The 19715-nt window shown below is 38.9% G+C and overlaps 1 protein-coding gene across 3 annotated transcripts in view; it reads left to right on the forward strand.

Annotated features, from left to right (window-relative positions):
• FBXO25 (F-box protein 25) overlaps nt 1-19715 on the forward strand; it is a 107918-nt gene that overhangs the window by 17001 nt on the left and 71202 nt on the right. For all 3 annotated transcript variants that reach the window (XM_075556406.1, XM_075556407.1, XM_075556408.1), the window contains exon 3: nt 18797-18900. In XM_075556406.1, the coding sequence (XP_075412521.1) occupies nt 18797-18900 (104 nt within the window). The remainder of the gene's footprint in view (nt 1-18796; nt 18901-19715) is intronic.

The following is a 19715-nucleotide window of genomic DNA, read 5'->3' on the forward strand; positions in this document are numbered from 1 at the left end:
AGAGGTCTTTCGTAGTAGATTTGCCCAATGTTTGATTTAGGTAGTCTGGAAGCTCCAGTGTGAAACCTGTCCACCAAACTGAACCTTTTGGTATTAGAAATACCAGTAGCATAGTTTCAACCGTTAAAACACTTGCAATCCAGTCACCCCAGTTCAACAGACTGACAGATGAGTGCCTGCTTTTAAAGCTGCAGGCTCTACAACGCGTTTTCTTTTCCACATTTTTCTGGTTATTTTTGCTGCTTATTTTTCTGAAATAAGCTTTATAATTAAATTGTATAGTTCTATGAGGGAAAAATTTTTATTGTCATTGCATTATGTTTATGTATTTTTTAAATTATCAATTTCATCTACTTCAAATTTAAATGCCTAGAATTTTATAAAGTGGCCTTTTATGATTTTTAAATATGTCTTGTTTGCATTGTAAGTTCCTGTTTGTCATTTTAAATTTTATATATTTGTGCTTCCTCCCCCCCCCCCCCCAACTACCATGATCCGAATTCTACCTTGCAAGTCTGGATAGAGCAGAGGTTGTACACTGGTGCATATAGGAACTGGAGGCACAGGGAATCCAGGGTGGATGATACCTTCAGGACCAGGAGTGTGAGGGGCAATAATGGGAGAGTAGAGGGTGAGTGGGTTGGAAAGGGGGAACTGATTACAAGGATCTACATGTGACCTCCTCCCTGGGGACGGACAACAGAGAAGGGGGTGAAGGGAGACGCCAGATAGGGAAAGATATGACAAAATAATAATCTATAAATTATCAAGGGCTCATGAGGGAGGGGGGAGCAGGTAGGGAGGGAAAAAAAAGAGGACCTGATGCCAAGGGCTTAAGTGGAGAGCAAATGCTTTGAAAATGATTAGGACAAAGAATGTACAGATGAGCTTTATACAATTGATGTTTGTATATGTATGGATTGTGATAAGAGTTGTATGAGCCCCTAATAAAATACTTAATTTTAAAAGTTTATATATTTGTATACCTCTTTTTTTAGTAAGGTGCATAGTGGTTTGTTTATCTTGTTGACTTGTTTTTTTTTCTTTCAGAGAATTTAATTTTTAGTTTTAATCCTTCTGTTCTTAGTAATTTCTGCTTTTAGCTTTAGTTGTTCTTTCTTTGTGCTTAATAGTTCTTTTTTCTAACTTTTGAGTAATTTCTTATGTTAATAAGTATGTAATGCTAAGAAGTTTCTTGTGGTATTTGCTTTTCTTTTGTTGTTTTCTGGTGCCATTGAGTTTATTTCAACTCATAGCAACCCTATGTGCAACAGAAACACAAAGCGCTACCAATCCTGTTCCATCCTCAGTGTTTCTTATTTTGAGTCTATTGTTGTAGCTAATATGTCAGCCCATCGTATTTGAGAACCTTCTTTTTCACTAACCTCTGCTTTAGCAAGCACGATGTCCTTTGTATATCTTCCAAGACATATTTCATTGGCCCCTACATTCTACTAATATTTTTCCCATTTTAAAAAAATTTGTGTGGATCTTTTATAGTGTTATATTTGAATTTTCATTGTAAGCTAATCCAAAACTCTTTCCATTTATATAATAGGTGAACCAAGCCTATTTTCATATACTACTCTGGCTGACCTCAGGTATATATATAGCTTTAATAGAACCCTGGTGGTGTAGTGGTTATGCGTTGGGCTGCTAACTTCAAGGTTAGCAGTTCAAAAATACCACCCTCTCTTCAGAGAAAGGCATGATTTTCTTCTCCTGTAAAGAGCCCCTCACCCCAGAAGAATTTACTTGAGAGGATGGCACTGAGACTCCAGTTAGGGGAGAGGAGCATGCCAGATCAGCACAAAAGGGAACAAATGAAGGGAGAGGAAGAGAGAGTGGAGCACATCCTGGCCCAGTAAGCCTGGAGGACGATATCCCCGCTCTGAACAGCCAATGAACAGAGTGGACAATATGGCTGATCCCACTAGGAGACACATCATCCCTCGATGGTCCAGGGCCCTAAGGAGGACAACACTGGAGACTCAGGGCTGGGACTTGCCCAGACTGACCCTGTGACACTGAGGCAACGCACTAAAAGCGTATGACACAGCAATCATGGGAGCAGAGCAAGGAGCCCCTGAGGGAGTACCAAGGACAGACTCTGGGGCCAGAGCATGGTACTCCATTGGACCTGACTGAAGGACACACCTAAAGATAAAAAAATCAGACCTTTTTCTATTTACAGGTTTTCTTTCTTTTAAAAATTTTTTTTCTTTTAATTAATTTATTCTTCTATGGGTAATGGTTTCCCTTTTTATTGTCATAGCTGTGTTCGCATTCATTGCCTATCTTGCAATGACTTGATTTTTGGTGCATATTATTATCTCTACAGATCTATCTAGATAAGATGGACTGGATGAATAATCTGGAGGAGAAAACAACGGGACCAATGGTTCCGGGGGGACATGGGAGAGGGGGATGAGGGAGGTGGTGCTGACCAACCAAGGGACAGGGGAGCAATACGTGATCCAAAATCAGTAGCAAGGAGGATGTTAGTGGCCTCGTAGGGAGTCAGCAAGGGCAGGGTAACCTAGAGAAATTACTGAAACCCAAATGAAGGCTGAGCATGATAGTGGGACAAGAGGAAATCAAAAGGAAATAGAGGAAAGAAATAGGTGACAAATGGTATCTATAGAGGTCCAAAGACTGGAATGTACACATGTAAATATATTTATATGAGTATGGGGAAACAGATCTATGTGCATATATTTAGAGGTTTAGTATTAAGGCAGCACATGGACATTGGGCCTCCACTCGAGCACTTACTCAATGCAAGAACACTTTGTTCTAATAAATTGGCATTCCATGATGCACACCTTCCTGACACGGTTGCTGAAGAAAAATGTGTGCACAAGCAAATGTGGTGAGGAAAGCTGACAGTGTCCGGCTACCAAAAGATATAGCTTCAGGGGTCTTAAAGGCTTGAAGATAAACAAGCGGCCATCTAGCTGAGAAGCATCAAAGCCCACATGGAAGAAGCACACCAGCTTGGCTGAACACGAGGTGTAGAAGAGACCAGTTGTCAGATATCAAAGAGCTAAAAACTATATCAGTAGGTGCTTACCTTCCTGACACAACCACTGAAGACACATGTGTGCATAAGCAAATGTGGTAAAGAAAGCTAATGGTGCCCGGCTATCAAAAGACATAGTGTCTAGGGTCTTAAAAGATTGAAGATAAACAAGTGGCAATTTAGCTGAGAAGCATCAAAACCCACAAGGAAGAAGCAAACGAGCCTGTCTGACCACAAGGTGCAGAAGGGACCAGTTATCAGAAATCAAAGAGCTAAAAACCATATTGGTGGGTGCCCACCTCCCTGATACGATCAATGAAGCCAAGTGTGTGCATAAGCAAATGTGGTGAAGAAAGCAGATGGTGCCCAGCTATCAAAAGATAAAGCGTCGGGGGTCTTAAAGGCTCGAAGATAAACAAGTGGCCATATAGCTCAGAAGCAACAAAGCCCACATGGAAGAAACACACCAGCCTGTGTGACCACGAGCTATCAAAGGGATCAGGTATCAAGCATCAAGGAACAGAAAATCATATCATTGAAAATGTGGGTGAATGCAGAGTGGAGACTCAAAGCCCAAGGGTAGCCAACCGGACACCCCTTGCTGAGGGGTTGTGGGAAGGAGATGAACGAGGCAGGGTGCAGGGTAGCAATGATGAAACAAACATATAACTTTCCTCTATTTCTTAAATGCTTCTCCCCCCCCCACCGCACTGTCATGATCCCAATACTACCTTGCAAATAGGCTAGACCAGAGGATGTACATTGGTACAGATAGCAACTGGAAACACAGGGAATCCAGGACAGATGACTCCTCCAGAACCAGTGATGGGAGTGGCGATGCCTGGAGGGTAGAGAGAATGAGGGGTAGAAAGGGGGAACTTATTACAGGAATCTACATATAGCCTCCTCCCTGGGGGAGGGATAGCAGAGAAGAGGGCAGGGGGAGATGTCGGACAGAGTAATATATGACAAAATAATAATAATATATGGATGATGAAGGATTCACGGGGTGGGGGGAGTGGGGAGGGAGGGGGAAAATGAGCAGCAGATATTAAGGGCTCAAGTAGAAGGCAAATGTTTTGAGAATGATGAGGGCAACAAATGTACATATGTTCTTGACACAATGGATGTATGTATGGATTGTGATAAGAATTGTATGAGCCCCCAATAAAATGATTAAAAAAAAGAGTTATTCCTAGAAATTCACAGGGGCTGTTCTGCTCTGTCTTATAAGGGATGGCATCAATTTGATGGCTGTGAATTTTAAAAATATATATATTTAATTATTTTTATACCTTGCTTACCTATATCTTTATATGAATCTATTTACATATATAATAATCTATTACTTGATGTTCTATTTTCTTTTGATATTAAAGAATTGTTTATTTTCACCTTTATAAAACCTTATATTGTAACCTTAGTTTCTTCTTTTCTGAATATTGACTACTAACTATAATATAAAATTTAACAACTAGGTGGTAATCTCTTTCACCTCCCCTCCTTCTCCTCCAACCTCTAATTTGAAGTGGTAGCCTTTTATTCCCATTTACTATGGCAATAGTTGATCTTATTCTACTTTACATCTTTTCTCACCACTTCTTCTGTACTTTTTAACTATTGTTCTCTAAATACATAAATGTCAGAGCATTTAACTATTACATGCTCTACTATTTCCCTAGAACTTTCAAATAATTATATTTTATATATTATATATTTGTATATTATACATACAATTTGTATATTATATATACAAATAATTATATATAAACACCAATCTTTGGGCCTCTAAATCTCTAGTAATTTTGGTGTTCCTAAACTTTCTTTAGTACATTTCTCACTATTTTCTGTGTTCATGCATATTCATGAAATTTTACCCAGCCTTAACACTTAAAAATCAGTTATCTACATACTAAATATCTGGTTCACATGATTTCTTTGAATATCTGAAATGGGTTACCTTAACGTATTCCATCCCTGTCCTATCATCACTACTATAAAACTACTGAGAATTCATATATCATTGCTCTTGATTTTTGCACATACATTAAGTGAGAAATAACTTACTATGTGACTATCACAGCCATGAGTTTGGTAGGTTTTGTTTGTCTAGAAAGAAGCCTTGTTGGTGCTGTGAGTAGACTTTGGGTTGCTAACTGCTTTGTTGGCAGTTCAAACGCACCAGCTTTCTCGGGAGAAAAATGAGACTCTCTGCTCCTACGAAGATGTACAGGCTTGGACACCCTGTAGAGGATCACTATGAGAGGGTGTTTACTTTGCAGCAGTGGGTTTGGGGGTGTGGTTTGTCTAGAGCAGGTGGTGATCATAGGCAGCACTGCACACATAGCAACCAGGAGAGATGTGAAAGAAGGCAACTCTGGGTGGCATCTTTCGCCCTTTAGTGGATTTTCAGCTGCGACTGGTGGAGTTTTGAAATAAACGTTCTCTGAGAGAGCTACCTTTTGAAATTCTTAAACACAGTATTTCCTTTCTGCTAAATTGCAAGGTCTTTTTGTCCAATTGCTTTCCTGTGCTGAGTGATTCAAGAGCATGTCCTACCTCACACTTAAAATTCTGTTTTGCTCTCTACTATGATCCTCTCCATATAACAAGTATGTTCATTTGTTTTAGATTCCTTAAGCATGTCAGGAAAAATATATAGGAAAGAAATAATAATCTTACAGTCAGAGTTTATATTCATAAAACTTAGTTCAAATTTGCTGAGCTTTTTCAGTAAGGGTTAATAATACCAGTGTACACTGGTATAAAAGGTACTTTTTATCAGGAAAATGAATAAATATGAGCATATGATCTGTAAAAGAATGGAATCAAACTATACAATCTTTTTGTTTAATGTTTGGATTATAAAGTTTTGTTTAATAGACAGCCACTAATAAGTAGAAATATAACCTAAATCAATAATTAGAGATTTTAATTATAAATAAAAATGATACTACAATTAGAGAAAAAGGGTTAAAAATGCAATCAGGTTAGGCTTTCAAAGGATTATAGACAAAATATTTCTGAAAAAATGACAAAGAATGTTAGTTCTGAGTTATACAAACACACACACACAATCCTATGCTAGTTGACAGCTTTTATTTTGGTTTTGATAAGATAACCACTTTTTTATATATTACATTCACTTTGATACATGAAATCTGTCAGGTGTGCCATCAGCTTTTTTTTTTCTTCCTTAAGTCTCCTCTATTTGAATGGTAGGGTTGATCATACATATGTACTTTTCAAAGGTGCCCTGCTAGTACAGTGGTTAATGCTTGGCTGAAATCTGGAAAGGTCTGTGTTTTGAACTCACCCATTGCTCTACAGGAGGAAAAGGTGGCGATTCGGTGAAGTTTCATAGTCTTGGAGATCTTTATAGGCAGGTCTACTTTATCCTATCAGGGCCTTATGACTTGGAATCGACATGACAGCAATAGATTTTTTATTATGATTTTCAAAATCAATATCAAATTGAAGTCATTTGAAAAGATAAATACTTTTATTTATTTCCTGTGGCTGTTTTAATACACCATCACAAACTCCCTGACCTTTTCACACAACAGTAATACAGTCATACTTCTAGAAGCAACCATCTGAACTCAAGGTGTCAGCAGGGAAGCTTCTGTCTGAAGGCTGGGAGGGGAACCCCTTTCATACCTTTCTCCTAGCTTCTGGTGGTTGCTGTCAGTCCTTGGTGTTCCTTGGCTTGTAGACACATCACTCCAATTTCTGCCTCTATTTTCACATCTCCTTCTCTGTGATGGTGCTTTGAAGTAAGTACCGGGCTGCTACTGCGAGGTCTGCATTTCAAACCCTAGCTGCTTCCTAGGAGAAAGGTAAGGCTTCTCACTGCCATCAGGTCAATACTGGCTCATAGAGGTCCTATAGGACAGGGTAGAATTGCTCATGTGAGTTTCTGAGACTATAACTGTGGGAGTAGGAAACCCCATCCTTTTCCTATGAAGCTATTGGTAGTTTGAAACTTCTGACTTTGCATATCACAGCCCAACACTTAACAACTATGTCACCAGGACTCCCAGATTATCCTTATTGTCCCTGTAAAGATTTACAAAGCCTCACAAACCCTATACAACCATCTTTGTAAATCTGAACTGACTTGATGACTTCAGGAGGGCGGGGTTGGTGTGGTGTCTTGTCTGTGTGTTTCTTCTAACAGAAACACTTATCATTGAATTACAGCTTCTCCTGTGTATTCCAAGAGGACCACATCTTGTGATCTTGCATTTACAAAAGCTTTCAATTAAGGTCATGTATACTGGTATGGGGAGTTACCACTTGGATTTATCTTTTGGGGGGTGTGGTAATTACATAATTTCGTATAAACTTGAAGTATAGGGGTGGATTCTAACCTGATGATGCCTCCTTGTGGGCATGACCTCCTCATAAGGAGGGTCCTGGGAACCTCCCTCTCTCTCTCTGCCTTCACCTTCCTGTTGAACAGCCAGCTGAGATATGTGTGCGCCTTGCCATGTGGCCAGAGCCATCGGATCCACACAACTGCACCCACCAGCCTGTGATCTTCCTGCAGTCTGCATCATTGCATGTGGCTGTCTGAGTGATTTATGAACTAGCATTGACTTATGTACTAGCACTAGACTTATGGACTTTATAGGGACTGGGCTGGGTGTTTTCTTGAAATATAAACATTCCTTGATAAAAAGTTCCTTCTTATACATACATGCTTGTGAATGTCTCTGGATTTGTTCCTCTAGTCAATCCAGCCTAACAAAGTTTTTGCAGTTGATTTCTAATAAAACAATGTTCTGTTTTGGTGATTCTTCTCTACTCTTTTTCTTGATTAGAAGAACATATGGAAGAACAATTAGGTACTATAGGTTTACTAATAAATCTTTGGAGTCTCATTGTCTTGTAGACATTTTATCTGTGAATTTGGGTAGTTAAAAAATGACTGCTTTTGAAGACATTTTTGTAGACATAAAGAAACAAGTTAGAAAAACTAAGTCAGAAAAACCGAAAACTCGGGTGCACCTTGTATTTTCAGTTGTCTCGTATACATGCTTTGCTATGTTTAGGTGCCATAGAGTCAATTCTGATCCATAGCATAGTCAATAAAATGCAAGTCAGCAACTTTCTGGTAGTCTCTGCTTTCAGCCAAACCCCAAGTCCTCTTCTGAATCTGACCCGGACCTCTGGCAGCTCCCTGTTAGTGTACTGCTGCAACTTGTTGGATGGATGATCTTTAGCAAAATTTTACTTGCATGTTATACCATGAAAGTATATTGTTCTATAATTTGAGCATTCAGTTGGTCACCGTTCTTTGGAATGGGCACAAATATGGATATCTTCTAGTCAGTTGGCCAAGTAGCTGTCTTCCAAATTTCTTGGCTTAGATGAAGGAGTGCTCCCAGTCCTCTATTAGCTTATTGAAACATTTCCATTGGTATGTTGTCAATTCCTAGAGCCTAGTTTTGGCTAGCCAGATTAGGGCTTGAGTTTTTTTTTCTTGTATTCTTTCAGTTTTAGTTAGGCTGAGCATTTTCTTCCTTTATTTTCTAATTCTAGGTCACTGCACATTTCATTGTAATAGTTTACTTTGTCTTTAGCTGCTCTTTGAAATTTTTTGTCCGCCTTTTTTACTTCATCATCTCTTCCATTGCCTTAGCTACTGTACAATTAAGAACAGGTTTCAGAGTCTCTTCTGAAATCCATTTTGATCTTCTGTCTTTGTAATGATGTTTTGCTTTCTTCTCAGTAATGACCTTGATATCATCCCACAGCCCAGCATGTCTTCTGCATTAGTGTTTAATGTAGGAAATCTGTCCTTGAGAGGTTCTCGAAATTCAGGTGGAATAGATTCAAGTTTGTATTTTGACCTGGTGGACTTGTTTTAATTTTCTTTAGCATCAACCTGAACTTAGGTATAAGCAGTTGATGATTTTATCCACAAGTCAGTTCCTGACCTGGTGTTAGTTCCTGATAATTGAGCTTCTCCATGGTCTCTTCCCACAAATGTGGTCAATTTGATTTGTGTGTATTCTATCTGGAGAAGTCAAGTTACAGAGTCATCTTTTGTTTTGCTGGAAAAATCATATATGATGAAGAAATCATGGTTTTGTAAAATTCTAACATGTTATCTCCAGCTTCAATTCTTTCACCACGTCCATATTTTCCAACTACTGTTCCTTTCTCTTTTTTACAACTTTTGTATTCCTATCAGTAGTAATTATCAGTATATCTTGATTACATGCATGATTACTTTCAGTCTGATCTCTTTGGTAGACTTTCAATTTCTGTATCACTAGCTTTAGGACTTGGTGCATAAATTTGAATAGTTGTATTGACTGTACTTTTTTGTGTTTGCATAGAAATTATCCAATCACTGACAGCATTGTACTTTTTTTGTATAAGAAAGAGCTTGATATGCAAGAGCAATTGAATATTGAGAAAACATCCCAGCCCAGTCCAGATCAAGTCCATAAATCCAATAGTAACCCATATGTCTACCAATCTATAACTTCCTCTTCAGACTCATGCAACTCATGCAATGACGCTGAATGCAGGAAGATCACAGGCCAGTGGATGGAAAGTCTTGTGGATCCAGTGGCAGTGGAAGCATCTTAGCGCTGAAGGGGTCTACATGTGGCTCCTTCAGCTCCAGGGCCCTAGCTTAGCTCCATGTGTCTTCTCCACAGGAATGTCTTCCAGGGAGTCTGTGTGTGTCCTGCCTCCAGGGAGCTATTTATCTCCTTAGCACCTCCAAATGAGGTCACCAAGCTGCAACCTGAATGATAGGCTAAACTCTACCCCTTCACTCTTAATAGTCTCAAATTGACAAATAGTCTAAGGTTATGTAATTGCCACACCCACTATTGACTGGAAACTTTACCAATACCATAAACAAGTGATTATCTCATATTTTGTATGTGTGATATATTATATAAGCTGCACCTACATAAAGGCTGAATTTTCTTTTTCTTAAATCATTTTATTGGGGACTTGTACAATTCTTATCACAATGTATACATACATCCATTGTGTCAAGCACATTTGTACATTTGTTGCCATCATCATTCTCAAAACGTTTGCTTTCTACTTGAGCCCTTTGTATCAGCTCCTCATTTTTCTCCCTCCCTCCCTCTCTGGTCCACTCTCCCTCATGAAGCCTTGATAATTTTAAAATTATTATTATTTGGTCATATCTTACACTATCTGATGTCTCCCTTCACCCACTTTTCTATTGTCCATCCCCCAAGGAGGAGGTTATATGTAGATCCTTGTAATTGGTTCCCTCTTTCTACTCCAACTTCCCTCCACCTTCCAGATATCGCCACTCTCACCACTGGTCCTGAATGAAATAATTATATGTTCTGGATTCCCTGTGTTTCCAGTTCCTATCTGTACCAATATACATCCTCTGGTCTAGCCAGATTTGTAAGGTGGAATGGGTATCATGATAGTGTGGGGGAGGAAACATTTAAGAACTAGAGGAAAGTTGTATGTTTCATCGTTGCTACCCTGCACCCTGACTGGCTCGGCTCCTTCCCACGACCCTTACGTAAGGGGATGTCCAGTTGCCTACAGATGGGCTTTGGGTCTCCACTCTGCACTTACCCTCATTTACAATGATATGATATTTTCTTTTTTGATACTTGATACCTCGTTCCTTTGACACCTCATGATCGCACACACTGGTGTGCTTCTTCCCTATGGGCTTTGTTGCTTCTGAGCTAGATCGCCACTTGCTTACCTGCAAGATTTTAAGACCACGGATGCTATATCTTTTGATAGCTGGGCACCATCAGCTTTCTTCACAACATTTGCTTATGCACACATTTGTTTTCAGTGATCTTGTCGGGAAGGTGTGCATCACGGAATACCAATTTAATAGAAGAAAGTATTCTTGCATTAAGGAAGTACTTGAGTGGAGGTCCAATGTCCATCAGCTGCCTTAACACTAAACCTATAAATATATGCATGTAGGTCTATTTCCCCACCATCCTATATAAATATATTTACATATGTGCATGCCTGTATTTAGACCTCTATAAATACCCTTTGTCTCCTAGTTCTTTCCTCTATTTCCTTTTACTTTCCTCTCGTCCCACTGTTACGCTTATCCTTCATTTGGGTTTCAGTAATTTCTCTCGGTTACATTGCCCTTGTTGAATCCCTAACAGGCCTCTCACACCCTCCTTGCCACTAATTTTGGATCATTTCTTGCTCCCTTGTCCCAGGGTTGGTCAACACCACCTCCTTATCCCTGCCTCCCCATCTCTCATGTCCCCCCAGAACCATCGGTCCCATTGTTTTTTCCTCCAGAATATTCATCCAGCTTATTTTATCTAGATATATCTGTAGAGATAGTAATATTCACCAAAAAACAAGGCATAGCATGCAAAGAGAGAAAAGAAAACACAACGATGACACCAAAAAAGAAAAACCAATGACCCATAAGAGAATAAAAATTAATTTTTAAAAGATAAAGAAAAATATTTTAAAAATTTTTAAAAAGAAAGAAAAACCTGTAAATAGATCAAGGTCTGATCTTTGACCTCTCGGCATGTGCTCCAGTCAAGTCTGATGGGGTGTCATGCTCTGGCCCCAGAGTCTATCCTTTGCACTCCCTGCTCTGCTGCCCCTGTTGCTCTGCTGCACCCCTTTAGTGTTTTGCCTCAGTGTTGCAGGGTTAGTTCGGGCCAATCCCAACACTGGGTCGCCAGTATTGTCCCCCCCTAGGGCCATGGGTGAGCGAGGGATGTTGTGAACAGCATTGTACTTTAAGATAACCCTGGTCCCTTTTCATTGATGAATGCAACACTGCTTCTCTTGATTGCATCATTCCCAGCTGTGTTAGGCTGGGTTGACTAGAAAAACAAATTCAGTGACACTCATATATGTGTAAAAAAGAGCTTTATATCAAGAAGTAATTACGCATCAATATCCCAGTTCAACTTAATTTCCTTAAGTCTGATGCTAGTCCATAAGTCCCTCTTCAGACCCAACACAGCCTCATGCAATGATGCAGAAGGCAGGGTGATCACAGGTCAGTGGGATCTTGTGGATCCCATGATGGTGAACAAATCTCCAGGGCTCTGGCAGGTCTCTGAGTGGCTCACCAGCAGGAATGTAAAGGCAGAGGGTGGGGAGGTTCCCAGAGCTCTCCTTATAAGAAGGCATGCTCATAAGGAGGCACCATCAGGCTGTGACCTATTGATAGGTTAATCTTAACCCCTACACTTTTGTATCTTCAAGTTGACTTAAAATTATGTAACTACCACACCAGTGTAGTAAACCATATAACTTTCTAATTCAAGATGGTCAATTCAGCACAATAAAGAGTAGAATATCAATTTTTACACATCCTATCTCATTGTTAATGACTTCCAATTTTATAATCATATACTTCATATATTCTAAGTTCCAAACATTAGTTGATATTTGCAGTTGTCTCTTCTCATTTTGAGTCTCATAATTATGCTAAAGTTGGACAATAAATAAGGAAGACATAAAAAGAATTTATGCCTTTGTATTAAGGTATTGGTGAAGACTATTAAATATACAACTAATTGCTAGAAGAATGGACAATTATCGGTATGGCCTGGAAAAAGTACAATCAGAAAGCTGTGTAGAAGAAAAGGTGTTGAGATATCCTCTTACTTAGTTTGGATACATCATCAGAAGTGGCTAGTCCCTGGAGAAGTACACCATGCTTGGTAAAGTAAAAAGTTAATGGGAAAAAAAAAAAAAAGGAAGACTGGGGTCAGGGGGATGGTGAGGAAAAAAAAAGAAATAGGTAGTGGGGGAACAGGGCACTAACCCATCCAAGGGGAGGGTATTGTTGATATCTCCATAGAGAAAGAGGGACCAGACTTCAACTCAGTGCTCCAAGATATAAATGCAACATGCCAGCATGGGGTAGGGTACGAGTGGAGAGATCTGAGGGGCCAGCCCCAATCCCAAATATATGGAGAGCTGTCCCTCACACTGAATCAGCAGCTCAGAGAGAGGGACATGCCTGATCAGATCACACAGGAGCAAATGAAGGGGGGAGGAAGAGAGAGTGGAGGACATTCTGATTCACCAAGTCTTGAGGACGATATTCCCGCTCAGAGCAGCCAATTCACAGAGAAGACCATATGGCCAGCCCCACAATGAGACAGGACATCCCTCATTGACCCATAGCCCTACAGGGGACAATACTGGAGACACAGTGTGGGAATTGCACCCAATCTGATCCCACCACATCGAGAGGCAAAACACTAAGGGCATGCAATGTAATAGAAAGGAGGACAGAGCAATGAAGTCCCCAGGGAATACTAAAAATAGACTTTGGGGCCAGGGCTTTGCGTCCCATGAAACTCAACCGGAAAACACTCCTAAAGGCCAACAAGCAGTCCTCAAACTAACTACAAGCTTTTCTTTCTTGTTGTATTTTGTTTTGGTTTTTGTCATTGGCTTGTTGTTGGTGGTGGTTGTGTTTTGTTTTCTTTTGTTGCTTGGTTTTACTGTGTCTTATTTTTGTGCATGTCATTATCTATGCAGGTCTGTCTAAATAAGATAGGCTGGATAACAATATGGAGGAGAAAACAATAGGACTCACCGTTCCTGGGGGACATGGGAGAGGGGGAAGTGGGGGGAAAGGAAGTGGTGTTAACAAACCCAGGGAAAAGGGAACAACAAGTGATACAAATTGGTGGTGAGGAGGGTGTAGAGGCCTGGTAGGGCGTGACTAAGGGTAATGTAATCAAGAGGAATTACTGAAACCCAAATGAAGGCTGAACATGATAGTGGGACAGAAGGAAAGTAAAAGAAAAGAGAGGAAAGAGCTAGGAGGCAAAGGGCATTTATAGAGGTCTAAATAAAGGCATGTACATACAAAATATATTTATATATGAGAATGTGGAAATAGATCTATGTGTGTAGGTTTAGTATTAAGGTAGTAGATGGACATTGGGCCTCCATTCAAGTACTCCCTCAGTGCAAGAAAACTTTGTTCTATTAAACTGGCATTTCATGATGCTCACCTTCCGGACAATCGCTTAAAACAAAAAGGGTGCGAAAGAAAATGTGGTGAAGAAAGTTGATGGTGCCCGGCTATCAAAATATATAGCATGTGGTATCTTAAAAGCTTGAAGATAAATAAGTGGCCATTTAGCTCAGAAGCAACAAAGCCCACATGGAAGAATCACACCAGCTTGTGCAATCACAAGGTGTCAAAGGGATCAGGCGTCATCAGAACAAAAAGTCACATCATTTTAAATAAGGGGGAGTGCGGAGTGAAGACCCAACGCCCATCTGTAGGCAGTTAGACATCCCCTTACAGAAGGGTTGTAGGAAGGAGATGAGCCAGTCAGCATTCACTATAGCAATGATGAAACATACAACTTTCCTCTAGTTCCTAAATGCTTCCTCCCCCAACACTATCAAGATCCCAGTTCTACCTTAGAAATCTGACTCAAGCAGAGGATGTACATTGGTCCAGATAGGAACCGGAAGCACTGGGAATCCGGGACGCATGATCTCTTCATGACCAGTGCTGAGAGTGGCAATAACCGGCGGGTGGAAGGAGGGTGAGGTGGAAAGGGGGAACTAATTACAAGGATCTACATATAACCTCCTCCCAGGGGGATGGACACAGAAAAGTGGGTGAAGGGAGGTGTCGGACAGTGTAAAATATGACAAAATAATAATTTATAAATTATCAAGGGTTCATGAGGGAGAGGGGAGTGAGGAAGGAGGAGAAAAATGAGGAGCTGATGCCAGTGGCTTAAGTGGAGAGCAAATGTTTTGAGAATGATGAGGACAATGAATGTACAGATGCACATTACACAATTGATGTATGTATGGATTGTGATACGAGTTGTATGAGCCCCTAGTAAAATGATTTTTAAAAAAACAGGAAACAGAAGAAAGATATGGGAAGCAAAGGTATGGCTAGAGGTATAAACATAGGTGTGTGTATATGTAAATACATTAATTCATGAAAGTAAAAGAAAGACCTTTAGACATAGTAACTGCAACAAAGGTTTCAAAGAACTGGGCTGTTGCACATAGGGATGCTATCAGTAGGAACCAGTTTGTTGGCACCTAACAACAGTAACAACCATTTTCTATTTAGAGATACTCTGTAGTTCTTACCTTAGTACATCTGTCCTCTGTATTTTTAACTTATCATACTGTATATGAGTTTTCATTGTTTGTGTTTTAGGCACCTGCTTGTCGTGGCAGGTGTTATTTATTATGTCAGTCATATCAAAGATCATAAATCATACATTCTTGACCTACTTTAATATATCTATATATTGAATTTTAATTTTGGAAGCCTTCCCTACTTAAAAAGAGCCTTCAGTATAGCAACCACCATTTAAAAACAAAACAGAAATTTTAAAGGGAGTTTTTTAAAATTATCTTTCTTGGAGAAAATAGCAACTAAATTAATAGTTGTTTTAAAATAACCATTTTGTCTTCATCGTTTATAGGATCCTTGTTTCGTGCTGAAGTCTCACACAGACCTACCCTAGAGTCTTAATCAGAACCCTGGTGTCACAGTGGTTCGGTGCTTGGCTGTTAGCAGAAAAGACCAGAGTTTGATTCCACAAGCCATTCTGTGGGGGAAATCTGAAGCACATTAACCACAGAAAGATCACAGCCTTGGAACAATTAGAATTTCCCTATATGGGTTGCTATGTGTCAGAAACGAGTTAACAGTAATGGGTCTAGGGTGAGAACTTCAAAGTCTAGTGCAGTTGCTTCACTGCCCACAAGAGCCGGTAAATCTTAGCTGTGTCCCAAAAGGTTGGATTCAACTTTAGGTTTCCATTAGATTGGAGAACCCAAAGAAGCCAAACCAACACATTCTTTAGTGTTTTCTAGGAAGATGCTATTTCTATAGGCAGGCCTGCCTGTGTTCCAGCTAGGAGTCAAAGGTGACCTTTTTCCTCCCTTCCAAAGTGGAAGAATCTGATCCACCCAGCCAGCCAAGGGCAAACTCTGCAGTCAAAAGTAATGTGTCATTGGTTTCTTTACCAAGGTTTATGCTCCTTATTCCTCCCGCATTAGTACAATGTGAGTGACGCACATTGACCATTATACTTTTTAGGTACAGAAGGTTTGTCCCTCTTCCTCCTTCATTGTCCTGTCTTCATTTCTTGGGCACTATTTTTAGAAAACAATACATCTCTACTTTTCCTGTAATGATGGTGATTTTAGTTAGAAACACTTTTTAAATTTGAAAGCTTCTATATTCAGTACTGTAATAAATAACAAAATATGAAACTAAATATAATATTCAACCAGCATCAACAAATTTCCACTAACTAGTGTTACTTGATGTCAATCATTGAATGCTAAGTTTGTTTGTGTGCTTTTTTAAATGCACTTTTGCTTGTCTCGATGATTTACAACTATTGCTAGTGCTGTTTAAGTGTAGTGTGACAATGATAAATAGATTCATTTGGCAAACTCAGCTGTTTTTATTAAAAGTGAATAGTGGTGAGTAGAAAGGAACTTGTAAACAATTTTTCTTGTCAAAGAATGATGATGGAGAAATAAAGCAATTTTACTTCCTTGTTTTGAGCACCAGATCCACCTACTTTATGTAGCTTTATTCTACAGAGACCCTTCCTTTCTTTCAAATTGAAAACAATCTTAGCTGTCAGCGTGTTTAAAATAAAACTTTCATGTATTTGTATTTGGGGGCTATGACCCATTGCCATAGAGCTGATTCAGACTTCCCGGGGCTGTACAGGATGGAGTACAACTGCCCCGAAGGTTTCTGAGACTTGGACGCTTTAGAAGAAAAGAAAGGCTCATCTTCCTTCCAAAGAGCAGTGGGTGGTTTCAAACTGCTTACCTTGCTGTTAGTGGCCCAGTGTGTAACCACTAAGCCACCAGGGCTCCTTTTGTGAGTATAGGATTGCCAGTTTATGTAATTATTTCTGACTATAAGAAAGAAGCTTTTTTTTTTACTTTTAAGAATAATGTATTCAAACTGTTTAATTATTGACTTAAGTTTTATTTTTTTATTTCATCCAAGAAAGTAAGACTAGTATTTGGAAAACTTCTAATTAAATGCATTGAAACAGTTTTTTAAAAGATACATGTTTGGCTACATCTGGCTTTATTTCAAGGGACCAAACCATTATCATATTTGGTTGATGTCTTCTTGTAGGAAACAATTAAAATGCAGTAAATTAAAGCTAAAACTGATTTCTAACTCATTGTAACCCTGTAGGACAGGGTAGAACTGCCCTTTTGGGTTTTCTGAGATTATAACACTTTACAGGAATAGAAAACCTGGTCTTTCTCCTGGAGAGTGGTATGGAATTGCCAACCTTGTGATTAGCAGCCAATATATAACCACTATGCCACCAGGGCTCCTACTAAATCTTTGAAAATATAATGACCAGATGTATTAAGGGCTTTAACTTTGGATCAAGCATATGGCAGATCATTAGTTGGTTTTGGGAATAGCTTTGTCTTGTAGTTAGATGCCATCAAGTCAGTTCTGACTCACAGAGGTCCTGTTTATAAGAAAAGGAAACACCGCCTGGACCTGCGCCATCCTCACAATTGGTTTATGTTTGAGCCCATTGACGCAGCCTCTGTGACCACTTATCTTGTGAAGATCTTCCTCTTTTTCACTGCCCTGCCTCTTTGCCAAGCATGATGCCCTTCTCCAGGGACTGGCCTCTCCTGAAACATGCCCAAAGTATGATGAAGTTTCACTATTCTTACCTCTAAGGACCATTTTAGTTGCAAGACAAAATTGTTCGTTCTTTGAGCAGGCCTCAGTAGTTCTGATATTCTTCACCAGCACCATAAATACTTCTTCGGTCTTCCTTATCATTGTCCAACTGCCACATGCATATGAGGCAATTGAAAAGGTCATGGTTTGAGTCAAGCATGCCTTAGTACTCAAAGTAACATCCATGCTTTTCAGCATTTTAACAAGGTCTGGTGCAACAGATGTACCTAATGCAATGTATCTTTGATCTCTTAACTGTTGCTTCTACACGCAATGATTGTTGCTACAAACAAAATAAAATCATTTACAACTTCAATCTTTGTTTACCATGATGTTACCTATTCATCTTCTTGTGAGGATTTTGTTTTTCTTCACATTGAGTTATGATTCATACTGAAGTCTGCAGCCCCTGATCTTCATCAGCAAATTCTTCAAGTTCTCCTCACTTTCAGTAAGCAAGGTGTGTCATCTCCATAACACAAATAGTAAGCCTTCCTCCGATCTTGATGTTGCCTTCTTCTTCAAAGAATCCAGTTTCTCTGATTATTTTCTCCCCATACAGATTAAATAATACAGTGAGAGGATATAGCCATGATGCACACATTTCCTGATTTTAAATCATGCAATATGCCCTTGTTAATATTGTCATACTAATATTTTTCAGTATTGTCATACCAACATTTTTTCTTAGTATTTTTATAGTTTTGTTTTCATTTCCTGTCTGTGTCTTAATGAAGTATCTTGGTACCTGAAACTAACTTGATTATGTCAGGATCCCTGGGAGTTTCGGAATCACAGTCACTACTTCCTGGGTAGCATTCTCAAAGGAGGCACAATAAATCTCTCTAGCAGAACAAAAACCATGTGAATTGTGATTTCAGGACCATGATCTGTGACTTTGAAGTTAACTGTTGCTTTTTTAATTTAATGGTATTTTTATTTAAATCTCCTGAATTGTGAATCAAGTATTCTATTCTCTTATAAAACAGAAGCACAAGGAAGATCTCCCTAAAAATTTTTAATAAAATGTGTCTTTATTTCAGTATCTTAAATAGTGAAGATGAAGAAATATTTAATAATGAAGAATGTGAATATACATCCAAAAAGAGGAAAAAGGACCATTTTAGAAATGACATAAATACTCAATGTAAGAAAAATTTTATTGCTAATTTTATATTCTATTTTAGCTGTTGAATATGCTAACAAAGTTTTCATATTCTGCCTTATGAAATAAAAGATGATTTACATATATATAATATAGCACTGTATTTAATATTGAACATTGATCTAATGTGTTTTTATAACTCAGCTAGTTTAGTAAATGTGTTTAGTTTAGCTAATAAATATGTAAAATATAAGATAGTAAAAAATCACAAAATAACCAACATTTTAAAGCAATTTTAAACTTAAAAGAAACCCATTTCCATCTAGTCAATTCTGAAACAGTTGACCCTGACACTTAGTGACTGTTTATAGTGTCTCTGAGACTATAAGCCCCTATGAAGGAGATAACCTCATCTTTCTCCTGCTGAGCAATTGGTGAGTTTGAACCACAGACCTATGGTTAAAAGTCCAATACCCACATGACAACTCCACTGCAGTTTGTTATGAAATTGAATAGCAGATGTGAATACAACTCATCAAAGCTTTTATATTTCACTCCTTAATACTGAGGGCAAATTTTGCAGTGTCTTTATATTGGACTTTAATTCAGAATTCACAGAAGATTCTGAACAAAGAACATACATGATTAGATCTACATTTTAAGAACATGGAGACTCACTCTAAAAATATTCACTGCCATTGAGTTGATTCCAACTCATATCAACCCTGTATTACAGGATAGAACTGTCTCTGTGAATTTCCAAGACTATAGCTATTTATGGGAGTAGAAAGCTTTGTCTTTGTACAATGACACAGCTAGTGGTTTTGAACTGCTAACCTTGTGAGTATAGTCCAACC

This window comes from Tenrec ecaudatus, chromosome 8 (genome assembly GCF_050624435.1).
Source record: "Tenrec ecaudatus isolate mTenEca1 chromosome 8, mTenEca1.hap1, whole genome shotgun sequence".
NCBI lineage: Eukaryota > Metazoa > Chordata > Mammalia > Afrosoricida > Tenrecidae > Tenrec > Tenrec ecaudatus.